At 53.3% G+C, this 18,999-nt stretch overlaps 1 protein-coding gene and 1 non-coding gene across 2 annotated transcripts; both read right to left on the bottom strand.

Moving 5' to 3' along the window:
* Nucleotides 1-2,089: 2,089 nt before the first annotated feature.
* Nucleotides 2,090-2,196, bottom strand: LOC133751125 (U6 spliceosomal RNA). Its single transcript, XR_009864760.1, has one exon. It is a non-coding gene; the product is annotated as a U6 spliceosomal RNA (small nuclear RNA).
* Nucleotides 2,197-11,154: 8,958 nt separating this feature from the next.
* LOC133750590 (cytochrome c oxidase subunit 6A2, mitochondrial) lies at nucleotides 11,155-11,745 on the bottom strand. Its single transcript, XM_062180170.1, has 3 exons — nucleotides 11,662-11,745; nucleotides 11,382-11,518; nucleotides 11,155-11,278 (listed from the first exon to the last, which is right to left on the bottom strand). The coding sequence occupies exons 1-3, from the start codon at nucleotides 11,732-11,734 to the stop codon at nucleotides 11,195-11,197; spliced, it is 294 nt and encodes a 97-aa protein (XP_062036154.1). The 5' UTR covers nucleotides 11,735-11,745; the 3' UTR covers nucleotides 11,155-11,194.
* Nucleotides 11,746-18,999: the final 7,254 nt, after the last annotated feature.

Here is an 18,999-nt window from a genome sequence, read left to right as displayed (position 1 = left end):
CAACACCGAGCAACTTCCAAGAAATTCCCAAGCAATCACGCACACAATGAAAATGGCCAGGCCAGAGAGGGAATATGTGCAATGATGACATTTGCAATTGTGAGAGGTCTCCAACCACGTACAGTATTTCAGTGCAAAAAATCAGCAAGCTTCCCCGAGGTGATCCTACTCCTCAGTGAGGCAGGGCAGCCCACTGCTTCAGGTCTCACAGTTCCTGCGTGGCTAGCAGCCTGGTGGGTGCTGTGGCGAGGGCGTCACAGAGCGAGGGTCCCACGGGCTCCACCCTCGCCAGCGCCCAGTGCCATGCAGGAGTCCTTCTTCAGCACACTCCTCCCTGGGATTAGGCAGTTCCTTCACTTACAGATCAGTATTAGGGCTTCACACCCACATTTTTGCAAAGCAAACTTACCTTTAATATTTACATGTCTTCCTATATATAACTATATATAATATTTAAGTCTTCTTATATATAACTTTTAATGAAGAAACGTATAAAGAAACATGGACTGCTAGTTCATGACAATTATGTTGATATTTTGGAGTAGCATACTGAAGTCTGAAACTGAACCTGTAACACAGCCACAATAAGGTGGGCTGATGGCCAGAGGGGTGGATGCACAGATGGCCGGATAAAGGTACACCCAGTTTGGTAAAATGTCAGTCTATCAGGTGTTCCATGGTTTAGTGTTCTCATAGGAAGTTGGTGGCATTTAGCTAAACTCAAATGTCTCCCATCAGTGACTTTTCTTCTGAAGAGTCCCCAAAATGCTTAGAATTCTACACATTTGGAAAAGTGTAGAGTACTCCCAACTGGAGTTTTCCCAGTGAATTCGGCTTGGAGTTGGAAAATGCAAGGACATACTGAGAAGTTTTATGGAGATTTTACATTTAGGGTTTTTGTTTTGTTTTGGTTTGGTTTGTTTTTTAGGGAGAGGATCAATGGGAAAAACAAGTCCCATGTCCCTTCCTAGGGAAATGATAGAGAAACTGTGGTATATCCAACAAACAATTCTACTCAGGCAAGGAGGGGAACAAATTACTAATACATAAAGCAATATGGGTCTGTTTCTGGCCATGCTGACTCAAGTGACCCAGGATAATAATAACCAGCAGCCGATCACAATGAGTCCCTTCTGTGACGTGTGGCTGACTGGGACCAGTGGTGCAGAGGGGCATGGGAGGGTGGAGGGAGGGGCTCAGACGGATACACGAGGGGCAGAAGCACCTGTCTGGGGGTGAAGGGTGAATTCCATCTTGAATGAGGTGATGGGGTCATTGCTTATACGTTTGTTAAAAATAAATCATTCCAGGGCTGGTGCTGTTGCATAGTGGGTAGAGCCACCACCAGCAACTCCCCAATCCCATATGACATTAGGGAGCGGCTGCTCCACTTCTTCTTCTTCTTCTTCTTCTTCTTCTTCTTCTTCTTCTTCTTCTTCTTCTTCTTCTTCTTCTTCTTCTTTTGTTGGTTTTAATTTTTACTGTGGAGGCTTTATATAGTTATCCAATATTTTAAAAAGCACAAAATATTGAAATCTGTTTTTATTAACAGTGTGAAATTTTCAGTAGCAAAATTTCCCATCACAAAAGATGTATAAGTACAGCAGAAATACTGTAACTGATTGACAATTCAATGAGATAACTAAAAAAAAATGCCCTATGTCATGCTTTTTCTAGCCTGTCTAAATTCACTTTTGTGAGACAGGTATTCTCTCCTGTCTTATTCTTCTGAATAGATCCTGGAAGATGCTGCAAAGACCGCTTGCACCATCCCCCACCCATCCAGAAACAGCAGGCTTGCAGGATTTCTTTAATTCTCTTGAAATCGATTATCCTCAATGACAATAGTTCTTGAAGGATAAGATTCAACTTCTACAAATATATATAGAAAATCACATTCGCCACTCTTTGGGTTCTCTTTCACTTCTATGTGCACTGTTCCTTGCTTCCCTGGCTCAGAGCCCTCAATGTAGAATTTCACATGCATGTATTTCAGCCCATCTTTTACATACTCAATAAAACTGTCAAGAAAAGTAAGTAACAGAAGTCTAATTTCCTTTCATTTAAAAATTATCCCTAAGCTTCCTGAAAAAAATATGAATGCTTCATGAATTTGCATGTCATCCTTGCGCAGGGGCCATGCTAATCTGCTCTGTATCATTCCAATTTTAGTATATGTGCTGCTGAAGCGAGCACTGCTCCACTTCTAATCCAGCTCCCTGACAATATGCCTGGGAAAGCAGGGGGAGATGGCCCAAGTGCTTGGGGCCTCCATCCAGGTGAGAGTCCTAGAAGAAACTCCTTGCTCCTGGCTTTGGCCTGGCCCAGCCCCAGCCATTGCTTGAGGAGTGAACCAGCAGATGGAAGCGCTCTCTCTCTCTCTCTCTCTCTCTCTCTCTCTTTCTCTCTCAAGCTCTCGAGCTCTGCTTTTCAAGTAAATAAATAAATCTCATAAAAATAAATCATTCTATTATTTAAAGAAATACTGCTTAATATAAGTAACTTTACTGAACTTGATTTGTAGGAAAAAACCTGATATATAAGATGAGATAAAGATTTTTCTGCCAAAAACGTGGACAATATTAAAAAATAATTGATAGGATTTCACCTCTGAATTAATGTCAATGTATAATTGATTAATAAATAAATACGAGCTGACTTTGGGTGAGAAGCCAAGACCATCTTTAAATATTCATGAACTACCTGTTAAAGAATTTTGCAGGACATAATAAATAGTAACTTTATGAAAAATGAAGAAAAATGCATGAATGTGCTTAACATATTGGTAAGAATCTTATTTGGACACATGTTTATAGAAACGGACTTTACAGAGAGAGGCAGCTGCCGTAGCAATAATACTGAAGTCCTTTTTGCAGCAGAAATTAAGTGCAGATTCTTGTTTAGCCAAGTTTCTAAAAAGATTAACATTTTCTTTCACTGTTCACTATTTTTTAAACGAATTTAATAATAATCAAATTAACTTCAACAGAAAATGACTGAAGAAAACACACAGGTCAAATACACCAGCTGTGAGCTTCTTAGGCTAAGTATAACAAAGACAATCCTACTGTTTGAGTGCTTATCAGAGCCTGCTTGTCATTTCTTATGATGCAACTCATGTCCTCCTGAAAGCCACTGTGTTGGAGCCGGGGACGGGGCACAGCAGGTAAAGACACTGCCTGCAGCACCAGCATCAGCCATCGGCACCGGTTCCTGTCCTGGCTGCCCCACTTCCAATCAGCTCCCTGCGTATGGCCTGAAAACGCAGGGGGAGATGGCCCGAGTGCCTGGGCCCCTGCACCCACATGGGAGACCTGGATGAAGCTCCTGGCTCCTGGCTTCAGCCTGATCTGGTCCAGGCTGTGGGGGCCATCTAGGAGTGAACCATTAGGGGGAAGATCTCTCTCTCTCTCTCTCACTCCCCCACCCCCCTACAAAACCACTGTACTGTGCACAATCAGCAGCACCATAGGTCTTAGAGGGAAACGGTTCAGCAGCACAACACTAAAATCCCCATCAGTGCCGCAGGAAACACACGCACTCCCTAAGGAACCTAACACATGGCAGCTGCAGTCATCACAAGGCTTGCCTGGCAGGGGTCCACTCCTGAGCTCCTTCTCTGGGCTGACGACAGTCTCAGGCCCCCCCTGGCTGTCATCCAGACCTGAGCCCTTTGCTTCCTGAGCCTCTACTTAGGGCAGTGTCCAATGTGACAGGTGGCTTCCCCAGACCAAGAAGAGTGAGGAAGGTCACCCAAGTGGAAGCCACGGTCAACTAGGGGGTGTCGTCCATTCCCACTGGACATTCCCCAAGGAAGGAGGGGTCCAACACTTGAGATCACATGATCTCATTCATTTCTGGAAGCTGAAAAATGGATCTCCCAGAAGAAGGGCATGGGAGAGAGGTCACAGGAGCAAGGGACAGGGGAGCAAGGGCACAGAGCACAGAGTTACACAGGGAGACAAGGTGGGGGCAGTCAGGCTTGGTCGTCCTCATACAGGGGGCTGTTGTCTACACCACCGGCTTACGATGGATCTCAAACTCACTACTGCAAGTGAGTTCACAGGGTCCCAGCGCATGTCTGAGGGGCTGGAGGTGCTCTTGACCCTGATCTGATCCTGGCATGGTTGGTGCATGTTCGTGTGTTGAAATATCACACTAGGCCCTAAACAGACACAAAGATTAGGTGTCACCGAGACACAAACAACACATGGTGATGACAATGAAGAACAGGAGCAACCCCTCCCCGCTCTGGTCCTCAACTGGGGGAGCTGTGGGCCGCACTCTCCCTGGCCGAGGAGGGCGGGGCTCACTGGGGGAGAGGTTGGAACAATGCCCCCCCCCCCCAGTTATTTTGAAAAGGTTAGGAAACCAGCTCTTTGCTATTTTTTCTGATTACATGGACATGATGATTTTTTTAAAGATTTATTTATTTATTTATTTGAAAGGGAGAGAGAAACAGAGAATGTGAGAGATCTTCCATCTGTTTTTTCACTCCCCAAATGGCTGCAATGGCCAGGCTGAAGCCAAGGAGTCTGGAATTCCATCCAGGTCTCCCACACAGGTGACAGGGACCCAAGCACTTGGTCCATAACCTGCTGCCTCCCCCAAGTGCATTAGCAGGGAGCTGGATCAGAAGTAGAGCATCTGGGACTTGACCTAGCATTCGTATGGGATGCCTATATCACAAGTGATGGCTTAACCCTCTGTGCCACAATGCTGACAACTGATCGAAATTATAAATGCTTTAAATAATTGCCACATCTATACCAAAATAATTTATGCCAGAGGTAGAGATTTTGTCATACATTTTAACCTTCAGAGTCCATTCCTGGGTTTTTTAAAATAGATAATTTAGGCCGGCACCACTGCTCACTAGGCTAATCCTCCACCTGCAGTGCCGGCACTCCAGATTCTAGCCCCGGCTGGGGCGCCAGTTCTGTCCCAGTTGCTCCTCTTCCAGTCCAGCTCTCTACTGTGGCCCAGGAAGGCAGCGGAGGATGGCCCAAGTGCTTGGGCCCTGTACCCACATGGGAGACCTGGAGGAAGTACCTGGCTCCTGGCTTCGGATTGGCGCAGCGCTGGCTGTAGTGGCCATTTGGGGGGTGAACCAACAGAAGGAAGACCTTTCTATCTCTCTCTCTCTCACTGTCTAACTCTGCCTGTCCAAAAAAAAAAAAAAGATAATTTAGGGGTTACCATTGTGGCATAGCAAAGAAAGCCACCAACTAGGATGCAGCATCCCATATGAGTGCCCATTTGTGTCCTGGCTGCTCTACTTCCAATCCAGCTCCCTGCAAATGGCCTGGGAAAGCATCATAAGATGACCCACATCCTTGTACCCCTGTATCCACATGGGAGACCTGGAAGAAGCTCATAGCTCTTGGCTTTGGATTGGCCCAGGTCTAACCATTGTAGCCATTTTGGAGTCAACCAGTGGATGCAAGACTTTCTCTTTCTCTCTCTCTCTCTGTCTCTCTCTGTCTCTCTGTAACTGTGACTTCCAAATGAAAAAATCTTTAAAAAATGTAAAATTTTAAAAATTATTTACTTTAATTATTTGAAAGGGAGAGAGAGAGAGAGAGAGAGAGAGATCGCCCCCTGCTGGTTCACTTGTCAAATGCTCACAACAGCCAGGGGCTGGGAAGTCAATCCTGGTCTCCATTGTGGGTGGCAGGAACCCAACTATTTGGCTCACAATCTACTGCCTCCCAGTGTGCACAGCCGCAGGAAGCTGGAATCTGAAACAGAGCTGGGACTTTAACCTGGGCACTCTGGTATGGTATGTGGATGTCTCATGTGGCATCTTAACCATTGCTCCAAACATTCATCATTCCTTGCAATTTTAATTTGGATTTTTCTAATGACATTAAACAACTGTTCATGTTTTCCTGGGTCATTTAGATATTTCCATTTCAGAAGTGAATTTCCACATTTGTTTTTTCAATGTTCAGTGGGAGGTCTGTATTTTTCAAGAGTTCTTTATGTATTCTGGTTATTGATCCTTTTTTTGAAATATTTATTCTTATTTATTTGAAAGATGGAGTTACATACAGAGATAGAGCCAGGGAGAGAGAAAGGTCTTCTATCTGCTGGATCACTCCTCAAATGACCACAATGGCCAGAGTTGAGCTGATCTGAAGGCAGGAGCCAGGAGCTTCTTTGGGTCTTCCACGTGGCTGCAAGGGTCTATGGAATTAGGTCATCTTCTACTGCTTTCCCAGGCCATAGCAGAGAGCTGGATTGGAAGTGGAGCAGCAGGGACTCAAACCAGCGCCCACTGGGATGCCAGCACTGCAGGCAGTGCCATTCCACCAGCCCCAAGGTTACTATCCTTTACTAGTTACATGTGTCTAAATATTTTTCCAAACTGGCTGTTTGTCATGTCAGTCTCTTTATAGTGTCTCTTAATAAGCAGAATGTTTTAATTTGATTGTAGATGATTTTATCAATCTTATTTGTATTTAGTGTCTTTGTCCTGATTAAGAAATACTTCTGGGGTGGGCATGGTAGCTGGAGCAGAAGCAGAGCAGCCAGGACTTGAACCCGTGCTCTGCTATGGGACACTGGCACAAGCCGCGGCTTCACTGAGATATAACGCTGGCCCCACATGTGCGCGTCTTCATCACAAGGCGAAATCCCCCATCAGCATCTCTTTTAAAGAGGGAGAAATGCAGGCAGGGCTCCAGCAAGGTTCAGTAGCTTGCCTCGGGTTACTCAGGCAGTGGGGCCTCAGACGTGGAGCCAGGTGGTCCTGCCCCAGTGCCCGTGTGTTCTGAGTCGCCAGGCAGGCTGGGAGAAGACTGCCTGGCCTGCAGGGCTTCTGGGTGCTGGGGGCTGTGCAGAGGGAAGGCTCCTCTGCTGGTCCCCTTGATTCTGCTGAGACTTGAGAGGTTCAGCTCCAAGGGGGCAGAGGTTGTGGCTTAACTGCTGACTCCAGGGCCAGCACAGAAGCACACAAAACACTGATGGAGGCCATGGATGGAGGAGTGGACCGACAGGGTGATGGATGAGGGGATGAGTGGATGGATGTGTGGGTGAGTGGATGGATGGGTGGGTGAGTGGATGGATGGGTGGGTGAGTGGATGGATGGGTGGGTGAGTGGGTGGAAAATGAAGAGAAGGAGGGATGATGAGTGGACTGACAAGAGTAGTGGATGGGTGGTTTGGATGGATAGATGGATGGGTGGGTGGCTGGGTAGGAGGACCAACAGAGAGGGAGGGATGCTAAGTGGACTGACAGAGTGATAGGCAGGTGGATGGGTGGGTAAGACGGATGGACGGATGGGTGGTGGGTGGGAGGACCAATAGAGAGAAGGATGGATGGACAGTTAAAGGGGATAAGGGAGGAGGGACTGATGAGTGGGTTGGATGGATGATGGGGGGCGGGGAGGAAGGAGAGAAATCCTCCTGCAGCCTGGTGACCATGTGCCCTCCTGCCTCATGCTTACTTAGCCACCAGCTCTTTCCTGCACTCCCGCCATGGAGGCTCCCACTGCCACGTCTCCCAGGTGGCCCAGCTATTGTCCCTGCAGGCCCCTTGCAGCCTCCCCAAGCTCAGCCCCAGGCTCACATGCACCTGCTCCAGATGCAATGTGAACCCCTTTTCCCACCGGGAGATGTTGTGATGCTGAGTAGGGTGAAGGTTCAGGTGGGACTTTAGGTGAAAATTTCCAGAGTGGGAGTAAGGACACTCTAGGCAGAACAAGAGCTTGGGCAACGTCATGGAGGACCCAGGGCTGGCAGGGGACCAGTGCGTAATCCAGTGACAGAGGCAAAAGGCATGGAGGCGGTGGAGACCCCGTTCTGCCCCCAGGTCCTCTGCTGGGCCCCTCCGAGTCCCTGTGCCTGACCCGGGCACAGCCAGGCACAGCCTCGGGCAGGCCATCACCAGCTGGCCTCTCTGTCCAGGCACGAAGGCTCCACCAGGTTCTTCAACTTTTCCACTTCCGCCGAGAAGAGCAGCAAAGAGGCCGAGCACCGTTATCGGGTGAGCGCCCGGGGAGCCCCCATGTCCATGCATCCACGGGAGGACCGAGCAGGAAGTTGGTGGGGGAAGATGGAGAGGAGCTGAGGGCCCCTCTAGCAAAGAGGTGGGCTTGGGCCGCTCCGGGGACCACCGTCACGTCCTGTCTCGGGTTGCCGCAGGTGAACAACCTGAGTGTGTGGGATCTGGCCGTCAGCATAGCCTTCTGGGCCCCCGTGCACCTGAACGGAGCGGCTGTGTGGGACGTGGCGGTGGAGGCCCCTGCCCAGGTGCCCACCTGGCCTCGCTGGCCAGGACCCCGTCCCAGAGCCCGCACACCCTGGCAGGGGCACCGTCCACACTTGGGTGGCTGAGGATTTGCGTCTCTCTCCAGAGCCTGCCCTGTGTGCGGGAGAAGGAACCTCCGAGGACCTCTGACCTGAGCCGGGTCTCAGGGAGTCCCGTGCTGGTGAGAAAGGCTCTGAGCCCCCAGTCAGTGTGGGGACAGCTGCGCTGAGGAGGTAGAGGTGCAGCGCTGGGCTTAGGGGCAGGACCGCATCCTGGGCTCCTTCCGCGCTGCCCCACCCACACAGCCTGGGTTCTCTGCCTGGGCCCCTTCCTAAGTGAAGCCCTGGCGGCCTCACGCTCCTCTGGACTGTCCCTAGGACTGCAGCGTCGCGCACTGCCTGAGGTTCCGCTGCCACATCCCCTCCTTCGGCATCCAGGAGGAGCTCCACTTCACCCTGAAGGGCAACCTCAGCTTCACCTGGGTCAGCCAGGTGCGGAGGCCCCAGAGGCAGCGCCTCTCCCCCACCCGCGGGCGGCACCTGCTGTGGCTGGGCCATGCTCCAGCCAGGACAGTTCTGGAACTCTGAGCGCCCCCAGAGCCAACTGGCAGGCTCTTTCCCCCCTGCAGATGCTGCAAAAGAAGGTGTCGGTGGTGAGCGAGGCCGAGATCACCTTCAACAGGACCGTGTACTCCCAGCTTCCTGGCCAGAATCGCTTTATGAGAACCCAGGTAGGGGCTGCGTGAGAGGCCAAGGCCAGGCCCCCAGGGCTCCTGGTGCTGCATCGCTAATGCTGGGTGGCGGTCGCCAGCGTGCAGGGAGGAGGAGGGGTGAAGGTCTCTGGGCAGGACAGTTGTCCCTGAGGTCAGGGGTCTCTGCCTGGCAGCCCTTGGAGCAGGGGCAGGGGGGAGAGGAGGCGGGAGCTGGGAGGGAGTGGGGGGCAGAAGGCCTGATGCCCTGCAGGTGGAGACGGTGCTGGAGGAGTATGAGGAGCACGACCCCGTCCCCCTGGTGGTGGGCAGCTGCGTGGGCGGCCTGCTGCTGCTGGCTCTCATCTCAGCCACACTGTACAAGGTGAGCGCGTGGCCCTCCCTCCACACCACCTGCACCCACCAGTCTTCCCCAGACAGGCGGCAGAGCCAGTGCTCAGAGCACCGGTCCCGCAGGCCTGGCCTCATTGTTGGCTCTGTTCCCGACTCCTGTTTAAGGCCGGAGGAGTCGCTCGACCTCCCCGAGTCAGTGTGTCCCTTCTAAACACTCACAGTACCCACAGTACAGAGCGGCTGGAGTGAGACAGCCATGGACCCAGCGCCTGCTTTCCCCCAGACACAGCATCGCAGCCGCGGGGCACATTCGTGATCTGGCCCAGAGTCTCAATCCCGTGCAGCCCCCTACCCTTCTCCCCACTCAGCTCCTTCCTGCCCCCACCTTCGCCCCTGCCCTCTCACCCAGATTCTGTGGTTTCTTTCCCCTCCAAGCTTGGCTTCTTCAAGCACCAGTACAAGGAGATGCTGGGTGAGAAGCCGGGAGACACGGCCACCTTCCCCGGGGAGGACGCCAGCTGCGGGGCTTCAGATTTGCCTTTGTCCCAGTGATCCCCTCTCCTGCCCGTCTCCTCCTGGGGCTGGTCCTGCCTCCCGCTGTAAAGCTGTCTCCATGGGAGCAACCTCTGTTTGAGTCGACTGGTCTGAGCATCCCTGGGTGCTGAGCCCGTCCCAACAGTGGAAAGGTTCTTCTACGTCTGCACCTCTGCCAGGCTGCTCCAGTGACAGACTGCTGACGCAGGACTAAGGATGTGCTCGTGTGGAAGAATGGCCACGTGGAATGAGGATGTCAATGATGCATTTGCCTTGAATGTAAAACGCCCTAATGCAGGCACTGGGGTGCTACCGTAGGTAGAGTTGAGGGAACCCACTTATGTGTGCAGAAAAAGTTCTCTCACTTTTCTCTTGTGCCTGGGCCGTAGGTCATCTTTGCCTGATGTTCCATGAGGAATATAAGGGGAGTGGGGCAAGGTCGTGTGCGTGCACGTGTGTGTGGGAGTGTACATGTGTGTGCGAGTGTAGGTCTGCACACACATGTGTGCTAATGTACACGTGGGAGTGTACATGTGTGTGCATGCAGGTGTACACCCGTGTGTGGGAGTGTGCATGTATGCATGTATGTGTGTGCTAGTGTACGTGTGTGTTCGTGTGTGTACTGGTACACGTGTGCACCTGTGTGACTGTGTGTGAGTGTGCATGTATGTGGGTGTGTGTCCTGGGTCTCAGTAGTGGCTTCCGTCTGGCCAGGGGGCAGGCTGTCCTAGGAGGTGAATGAGACACGCAGCTCATATGCACCAGTGCCGCCCTGAATTTGGTCTCCAAAAGCCAGGAAGTCCAGGCTTCCAGGAAGGAGCTGATTTCCCAGACTACCCCGAAAGACTCCTGACTGCGGTCGTAGAGCGTGACTAGAATATTCCGAGCCCAGATTTAGGACCCGAGGCCGCACGCATTGGCTCAGAGGCCGCGATTGAGATGGGGTTCCCTCCAGATGGCCAGGGTTCAGAGGCTGTCACTCTGGGCTGTGCGCGTCAGGGGACAGTGGGGATGCAAGGTCTGCGACCCTGGGTTCGCTTGGACCTCGTCCCAGCTGCCTGAGCCGAGACCAGCCATTGAATCTCCCGGCACCTCAGCGAGTCTATCTTGTCCCCTCTCCCCGTTCCTGCGACAATTCCGTGTAAGGGAAAGCCCTCTGCCGCCTAGAGCCCCGAGGGGACTCCCACTTACTCACGAAGGCCACGGCCTCGGGCACCCCCGAATCAGCGACGGGGACAAGGAGGAGAAAGCTAGTGGCGCGCAGAGGGCACTGCACCTGCGCGAGGTCCCGCCCACCCCGCCGTCCCCGCGAGCCGGACTCGGACTCGGGGCTTCTACACCTTTATTGGCCTGGGCCGCCCAGGCTCAGGGGTTCTCGTAGCCCGTGGGCAGGGCGTTGAAGTGCGGGTTGTGGAAAAGCGTGTGGTTGCCGTCCCCCCAGGAGTAGGGCTGCGGAGAGAGGGAGGGGAGCACAGGTCAGCGCCGCCCGCCTGGGGTCCCGCACCCAGTCCTGCACCCCGTCCCGCCCGGCGCCAGGGCCTCCGCCGCCTACCTTGGTGCGGATGCGCAGGTGGTGGTAGGGGATGAACTCGGGGCGCTCGCGGTGACCCGCGTGGAGCCAGCAGTTGAGGGTGCACAGGGCCACGCTGGGCAGCGCCAGCACGAAGGTCAGGAGGCGCCAGGTGTTGGCTGCGGGCGGCCAGGGGAAGGCCAGTGAGCCAGGCTGGAGGAGGCCCCGTGGCACTGTGGCCATGCAACACACGAGGGGAGGGCAGTCTCCGGGACCCCGGGGGTGGACCAGCTGGGCAGGGGCAGGGCGCGGCCCCACTCACCTCCGGCGCCTCCGTGGTCGCCCTTGGCTGCGGTGGCCAAGCCCCGGCTCAAGGACCTCAGCGGCAGGGCCATGGCGGCGAGGACGCTGGGCAGGGCTCTGTGCTCCAGGCTCCTTCCCTGAGGCAGCGCTCTCCTCCCCTCTCTCTGGCCAATCACCTGTCCAGCCTGGGACGTGCGGGCCTATTTTTAGGGCGATTCTATCTTTAAAATGTGCCCTGACTGGCAGGAGGGCTCTGCGGACAGCTGCCCGCGGCTGCCTTTTATCTTAGCAAGCAGGCATCTGGAGTCTGAAATGCCAGTGTTACTGTGGCTGAGAGAAGTATTTTATGCTGTACCTAGGCTAATTGGCTGATACAGGGTATGCTTTTAATAAATATTTGTGGAATTCATTGTGTCTTCTGCTTGTTCATTTTTTAAAAAAAGATTTATTTATTCATTTGAAAGGCAGAGTTACAGAAAGGGAGAGGCAGAGAAAGAGACAAAGACAGATCTTCCATCCGCTGATTCACTCCCCAGATGTTGGCCATGGCCAGGGCTGGGTATGCCAAAGCCAGGAGCCAGGAGCTTCATCCAGGTCTCCCACAGGGGTGCAGGGCCCAAGCACTTGGGCCATCTTCTGCTGCTTTCTTAGGTGCATTAGCAGAGAGCTGTATTTATTCAATTTTTACTTAGAAAGGCAGAGTGAGACAGAGGAGAGAGGGAGGGGGCAGGGAGAGGGAGAGAGGGAGAGAGAGAGAGAGATCTCCATTCCCTGGTCATTTCTCAAATGCCCACAACAGAGAAGGCATTGGTCGGAAGCCATGAGCCCAGAACTCAGCCCCTGTCTCCCACGTGGTGGCAGGGACTCAGCTACTTGGGCCCCTTCTGCTGCCCCAGGATGCACCTGCAGGAAGCTGGTTTTGGAGGTGGAGTTGGGATCAGACCCAGGCCCTGCACTGCAGGATGCAGGCATCCCAAGCAGCGTCTCCCCTGCTGACCCCACACCTGCCCTTCACGCCCTTTGACCTGGGAGTGCACCGGTCAAGTCACAGTTCTTTGCAAGGAGCAGGACTCACTCTCAGCATGGTATAAGGTAAGCACGTGAGAACCGTGGGTAGCCCACAGTGTCTCTGCTATGGCCACTGCAAACTGCACAGCCAGAAGCCTCCGTGTGGGCCAGCTGCCCCGAGAGCCCACCAGGGCCCCCACTGCTGCACTCTTGCTGCCAGAACCTTCGTCAGCGTTGCTTGGAGAACCACGCACTCACACCGTGCTCCCTTTTGCACCCGAAGGAGCGCTGCACCATGCCTGTGCCCTTGGGTCTCTCTCTGCTGAGTCAGCAGGCCACACAGGTGCACCCATCAGCTGTGCCTGCATCACCGCTGTGCCCTTGCTCTGAGAAAGGCTGGGAGGGAAGGCGAGTTCTGCCTTCAGCTGCATGGAGTGGGAGCTGCATTGCAGAGAAAATCCCCAAACACAGGAAGACCATTGAAAAGATCCGGGGTAGCCACGGACCTGACGGTGCCTACTGCAAATCAGGTCCTTGCAGTCTGAAACTCGGACTGCCTGGAGGAGAGAGAAAGCCTGGGCAGGACTACAGCAACTCTAGACCCCAGCAGCGCTCGGGAAAGCTGCAGGGCTGGGCGCGTTCGCCGCGACGTCCTCCGCACCCGGCACAGAGTGGCTGTCCTGAAACCCGTATTTGGTAAATGCGTGAGCATTGCTGCATTGCGCCCCTGCAGAAATGGCGTCTCAGAGCAGCCGTCCAGCAGGATGTCTCAGCTGTGAGCAAAGGCCGAGGAACCCAAGGGAGGAACAGTGAGGAAGGTGCATTTCCTGAAGGGGCTGTGCACCTGCTCCTCCTCAGATTCTCAGCTGAACAGTAGCTTCCAAGAGGCTGCTGCTGTTTTCTTTTAGGGACCTTGTCGAACTGTCACATGTTGCTAAAGTACCCCTGAGCCCTGAGATGAAATGGAGCATTGCCGATGGTTGCTTTTCCTGCCTTGGCCTTTGGCATGGCTGCAGACATGGGGCCTTAGTACAGGTAAAGTGACCTGGCGTCTCCCTCCACACAGGCCCCTCAGATTCCCTCCCAGCTCATGTAAGAGAATGGCTTTGGAGACATGAAACCAGGAGGGGAATTTTAACTTGAGAAGGTTCCGCCCTCCGTTTTCTGCCACTATATAGCACCTCTTCCTCTGACACCATGTCTTGATGGACATTGTCTAACAGTGCCTTGCGGCTTCCCATCCTGTGTTCTCAGCGTGGGAGCTCCAACCTTGAGAATTCAAGGAATGCCCCCAACACTGCTCCCACCCTCTGCACCTGGCGTCCTCTTGTTGTGCATGGTCGCTTGCGCCCTCGTGCGGTGCTTGGCCGCAGTGCCCAGAGACTTTGGCTCCGCAGGAGTATCTGGGTTTTGTCTCCAATGCCTCTGAATGTAGGCGAGCAGAGTTGTCCTCTGCAATCGTTGCTACCCTCTTTGTGTCCTACATTCTTCCTAACACGAGTGGGTAACTGGGTTCCTTCCACGGCTGCTGGCTTCTAGAGGTTCAGCTCTTCTTGGTTGTAGATGAGGGAAGAGCACACTCAGTCCACAGCATCCCAGCCCTGTGCCACACACACCTCTGCTGTGGGCAGTGAGGGTGTGGTCCACAGCTCAGTGTATTTCTCTAGGCTTCTGGGATGCTCTGTACCCTGGCCATACCTTGAAAAGATCAGGGGTGGGTATTGTGGCATGGTGGGTTAAGCTGCGCCACTCGTAATGCCAGCATCCCGTATCTGAGTGCCTATGCAAGTCCCGGCTACTCTACCTCCAGTCCAGCTCCTTTCCAACGTACCTGGGAACCAGATGATGGCTCAGCTCCTTTTGCTCCTGCCACTCACTTGGGAGGCTGAAATGGTCTTGGCTCCTGGCTTTGGCCTTGCCCAACCCTGGATACTGCAGCCACTGGGGGGAGTGAACCAATGATGGAAGATCTCTCTCTCTCTCTTTCTGTCTTGTCTTTCAAATAAAACAACTGAACCTTTAAAAAAGCTCAATCACAGCATACAATCTATTACATCAAAATTTGTTCATGGTGCCCTAGGACAGAATACTCGAAGTCGGAATTATCTCTCAAGGGCAACCGTGTAATGCTACAGGACCTGCACTAGCCAGGCTGACCGGCAGAGGGAGCTGCAGATACGGCAGAGCCAAGGGCGGAGCCCACCCGTGGGCTGATGGCAGTAGGATGGGAGCCTCAGAAGAGGGGCTCTTGTCTCCCTCAGCCCTTGGGAGAGGCTTGGGAGCCTGTTCTAGTGAACATCCATTGCCTTGTGTCATCTGCCCAACTTCTCTTAACAGAAAAAATAAAGAAATTAAATAAAAAGGTTTATTTGAGCAAAGAATGATATACGATTTGGGCAGGGCCCTAAACTGAAACATGTCAGAGAGTTCCCCTTGCAGGAAGCTTTTAAAAGGGGCGGGGAGCACTGTGGCATAGCGGTAAAGCCGCAGCCTGCAGCACCAGCATCCCATGTGGGTGCCGGTTCGAGTCCAGGATGCTCCACTTCCAATCCAGGTCTCTGCTATGGCCTGGGAAAGCAGTAGAAGATGGACCAAGTCCTTGGGCCCCTGCACCTGTGTGGGAGACCCGAAATAAGCTCCTGGCTCCTGGCTTTGGATCAGCGCAGCTCCAGCTGTTGCAGCCAATTGGGGAATGAACCAGCAGATGGAAGACCTCTGCCTCTCCTTCTCTCTCTGTGTAACTCTGACTTTCAAATAAATAAATAAATCTTTTTTTAAAAAAAGTCATTCATTTTTTATTGATTTACTTAAGACAAAGATAGAGCTATTCAATGCACTGCTTCACTCCCCAAATGCTAACAGCAGCCAGGTCTGGGCCAGGCTGAAAGCAGAAACCCAATCCAGGTTTTCCATGTGGATGGCAGGGGAGCAAGTGCTTGAGGCCCAACCGGCTGGCTCCCAGGCTGCTCGTCAGCAGGAAGCTGGAGTCAGGAGCAGAGCTGGGACTTCACCCAGGCTTTCTGAGATGTGCTGCAGGCATCTCAGGCAGTGTCTGAACCCCGCCAACAGCCAGCACCAGAGAGCTTCATGCTCTTGAGCCATGGCCGGTCACCTCTGGATGCAGTAGCAGGACGCTAGCTGGGACATGACTGTGCGCTCTGTTATGTGATGCAGGCATCCCCAGCAGTGATTTAACCTGTTGTGGCACAAAGCCCGCTCCAGGTGGGCCTTCTTCGGACCCACCCCTTTCATTCTTTCCCTAGAAGTGAGTTACCACTTGAAAGTGACGCAATGGGGCAAGCATTTGGCACAATGCTAAAGCTGCTTCTTTGGATGCCTGCATCCCATACACTGAAGTCCCTGGGTTCAAGTCCCAATTCTAACACACACCTCGGGAGGTACCAGAAGATAGCTCAAGTACTTGGGTGCCTGTCATCCCTGCGGGAGACCCATATTTAGTCCCTGATTCCTGGTTTTGCCCTGGTCTAGCCCCAGCTGTCGTGTGGACATTTGGAGAGTTGGTCGGTGGCTGGAAGCTCTCTCTGCCTGTCTCCTTCTGCCTTTGAAACAAAAAGTTATGGAAAAATAAAAGTTATGTGCTATCATCATTCACCAGGGAAATGCAAATTCCAGTGAGTACCAGGCACCTGTTAAACTGGCAAAAATTAAGTAAACAAAGGGGTGTGGCAGAACTTTAAGGGGTGATGGAAATATTCTACAGCATGAGGGTGAAGGTGGTCACACCAGTATTGACATTCATCAAAGATCATCAAACTGTGCACTTCTAACGGGTGCATTTTATGTGTAACTTATACTTCAATAACACTATCACTACAGACACGCTAAGCCTTTTCTCAGATACCGAGGGTGGACAAAGCATTGGTGCTGACTGGCCAATTATTCTGAAGACCTTTTATTAAATTATAAATAAACAGGTTAATTAGCTAGCACTTATACTGACTACATGCCAGGTACGGGTCCGAGTTTCCACATATTTTAAAATATTTGAGGCAGGGGCTGGTGCTGTGGCATAGTGGGCTGGCTATCTGCCCACAGTAACGGCATATCATATGGGTGCCGGTTCAAATCTTAGCTACTCCCTTCCAATCCAGCTCCCTGGATTTATTTATTTATTTATTTGAGAGGCAGAGTTACAGAGAGGCAGAGGGGCAAAGAGAGAGAGAAAGAGGTGTCTTCCATTTGCTGGTTCACTTCCCAGATGGCCGCAACAGCCGGAGCTGGGCCGATCCAAAGCCAGGAGTCAGGAACTTCTTCCGGGTCTCCCACGCAGGTGCAGGGGCCAAGCACTTGGGCCATCCTCCACTGCACTCCCAGGTCATAGCAGAGAGCTGGCCTGGAAGAGGGGCAACCAGGACAGAATCCAGCGCCCCGACCGGGACTAGAACCCAGTGTGCCGGCACCACAGGCGGAGGATTAGCCTGTTGAGCCACGGCGCTGGCCTTCATGCAGTTTTTTGTAATATGTATTTTCCACTAACTGATGACCCCTTGCATGCATGGATTTCAAAACTCTGCACTGAAATAAACTTACCTTTTAATTCCATATTTCCATGAACTTTTTGAAGTCCCCTTATACTGATTAAATATCACAACACCTCTAAGATAGGTGGCCACCATTACTCTATCTCTGGGGGCACAGAAAGGTTAAGTGATTGGCCAGAGGTCAACCATGTGTGTGACGGACCCAGGATTCAGGTTTGGCTTCTCCTAGCTACTCTGCTACAATTCCCCTCATTTAGCTAATTTTGTAAAAGAAATCCTCTTTGTGGGGCCAGCGCTGTGGTGTAGCGGGTAAAGCCACCACCTGCAGCACCAGCATCCCATACAGACACTGGTTCGAATCCTGGCTGCTCCACTTCCGATCCAGGTCTCTGCTATGGCCTGGGAAAGCAGTAGAAGATGGCCCAAGTCCTTGGGCCCCTGCACCTGCGTGGGAGACCTGAAAGAAGCTCCTGGATCCTGACTTCAGATCAGCGTAGCTCCAACTGTTGCAGCTAATTGGGGAGCGAACCAGCGGATGGAAAACCTCTCTCTCTCTGCCTCTCCTTCTCTGTGTAACTCTGACTTCCAAATAAATAATTTTTTTTTTAAATCCTCTTTGCTCCATAATCCACCTGCTCTAACAAAACATTCTGTGTGTCTACCTTTGGCCCAGGCTGCACAAGAAGCAATAGAAACAGGGAACACCGAGACCCTTTTGGTTGGGGTGAGGGCTATCTAAGTTAATTCTCTGTAACCTCTACAGCTTATCCTGTCTTCACTACAGTGTCTCCCTTCTGGGGGCGGCTCCAGGCTATTAATAATTAAAGGTCAAGGCCCTGAACTGAGGCATTGGATGCGCTCGGAGCTGGACTAAAGGTCACAGGCTACATTTTAACCTCATCCAACTGTGCAAGCCTCAGGGAGCGTCTGGGCGGGGGGCTAGCCCGTACAGGCTTAAGTCACAGCGGTCTGAGAGCAAGGGGGCCGCAGGGAAAGTGGGAGCTCCCGCCCCCAGCGCACGGCGTGGCAAGGGGCAGGATCCGGGAACAGGCGGAGGCCGGGACTGGGGGCCGAGCCGCTGTGGCGCGGCCAGGGCAGTTTGGGGACGGAGTCAGCTCGGAACAGCTGAAGAGGGCAGTCAGGGTGCTTGTCCCGCTCCTTCCCAGCCCTGTAACACTGAGTTAGTCGAGGTGTAGGGTGCGTTGCCCCAAACCGTGGGGGCTTGGGGTGCTCGGGTCTCGGTGTTCACCCCCACCCTCCGGAGAGGCCAGAGTCCAGCGCCACAGAGGCCCCCAGCTCGACCAGAGGCGGGTCCCGGGTGAGGAGGCAGATGAGGGCGTGGCTTGGCCGCCGAGTACGCGCGAAGCCTGCTGGGAAATGTAGTCCCCGCAAGGGGTGCTGGGAGCCGGGGGCTGAGCCGTCCGAAGGCCGCCTGTGAGGGAGTCCCCGCAGCCCTAGGACGAGGAAAGCGAAGGTGCCTCGTTCTCTCGCGCCTCGGCCACGAGGACTGCCGTTCCCGGCCGCCCCGCTTGCTTCCTACTTCCCCAGACCTGCCCCTGCCCCTGCCCCTGCCCCTCCTGACACGGGGCCACGCTAGGCCGCCAGGAACCGCTGCGCTCTGCTCCCTAACTAGAAGCAAGGGGAGGTGGCCAGCGGCGACCCCGCTTCAGATGAGGAGGTTTAGGTCCCGGGGGGCCAAGCCAGGCGAGGCTACATAAATCGGGAGGCGCTGACACCAGGGCGGTGGGGCCGACCTGCATGCGCATGCGCAGGTCTCGGCTGCCCGCGGCGCCCCCCCCCCCCCCCCCCCAGCTCGCAGGCGCGCGCCTGACCTGAGAAAAAGCCAA

This window comes from Lepus europaeus, chromosome 21 (assembly GCF_033115175.1).
Source record: "Lepus europaeus isolate LE1 chromosome 21, mLepTim1.pri, whole genome shotgun sequence".
Lineage (NCBI taxonomy): Eukaryota > Metazoa > Chordata > Mammalia > Lagomorpha > Leporidae > Lepus > Lepus europaeus.
Note: the sequence above shows the minus strand (reverse complement) of the source record. Positions and strands in the feature narration are given on the sequence as shown.

What these genes read in the sequence shown, in the direction of transcription:
- LOC133750590 (XM_062180170.1), bottom strand. Translation starts at nt 11,734, where the DNA reads ATGGCCCTGCCGCTGAGGTCCTTGAGCCGGGGCTTGGCCACCGCAGCC. An exon ending in CGACCACGGAGGCGCCGGAG is followed by an intron (nt 11,519 to 11,661) that starts GTGAGTGGGGCC and finishes GGCCGCCCGCAG; the next exon opens with CCAACACCTGGCGCCTCCTG. An exon ending in ACCTGCGCATCCGCACCAAG is followed by an intron (nt 11,279 to 11,381) that starts GTAGGCGGCGGA and finishes CTCTCTCCGCAG; the next exon opens with CCCTACTCCTGGGGGGACGG.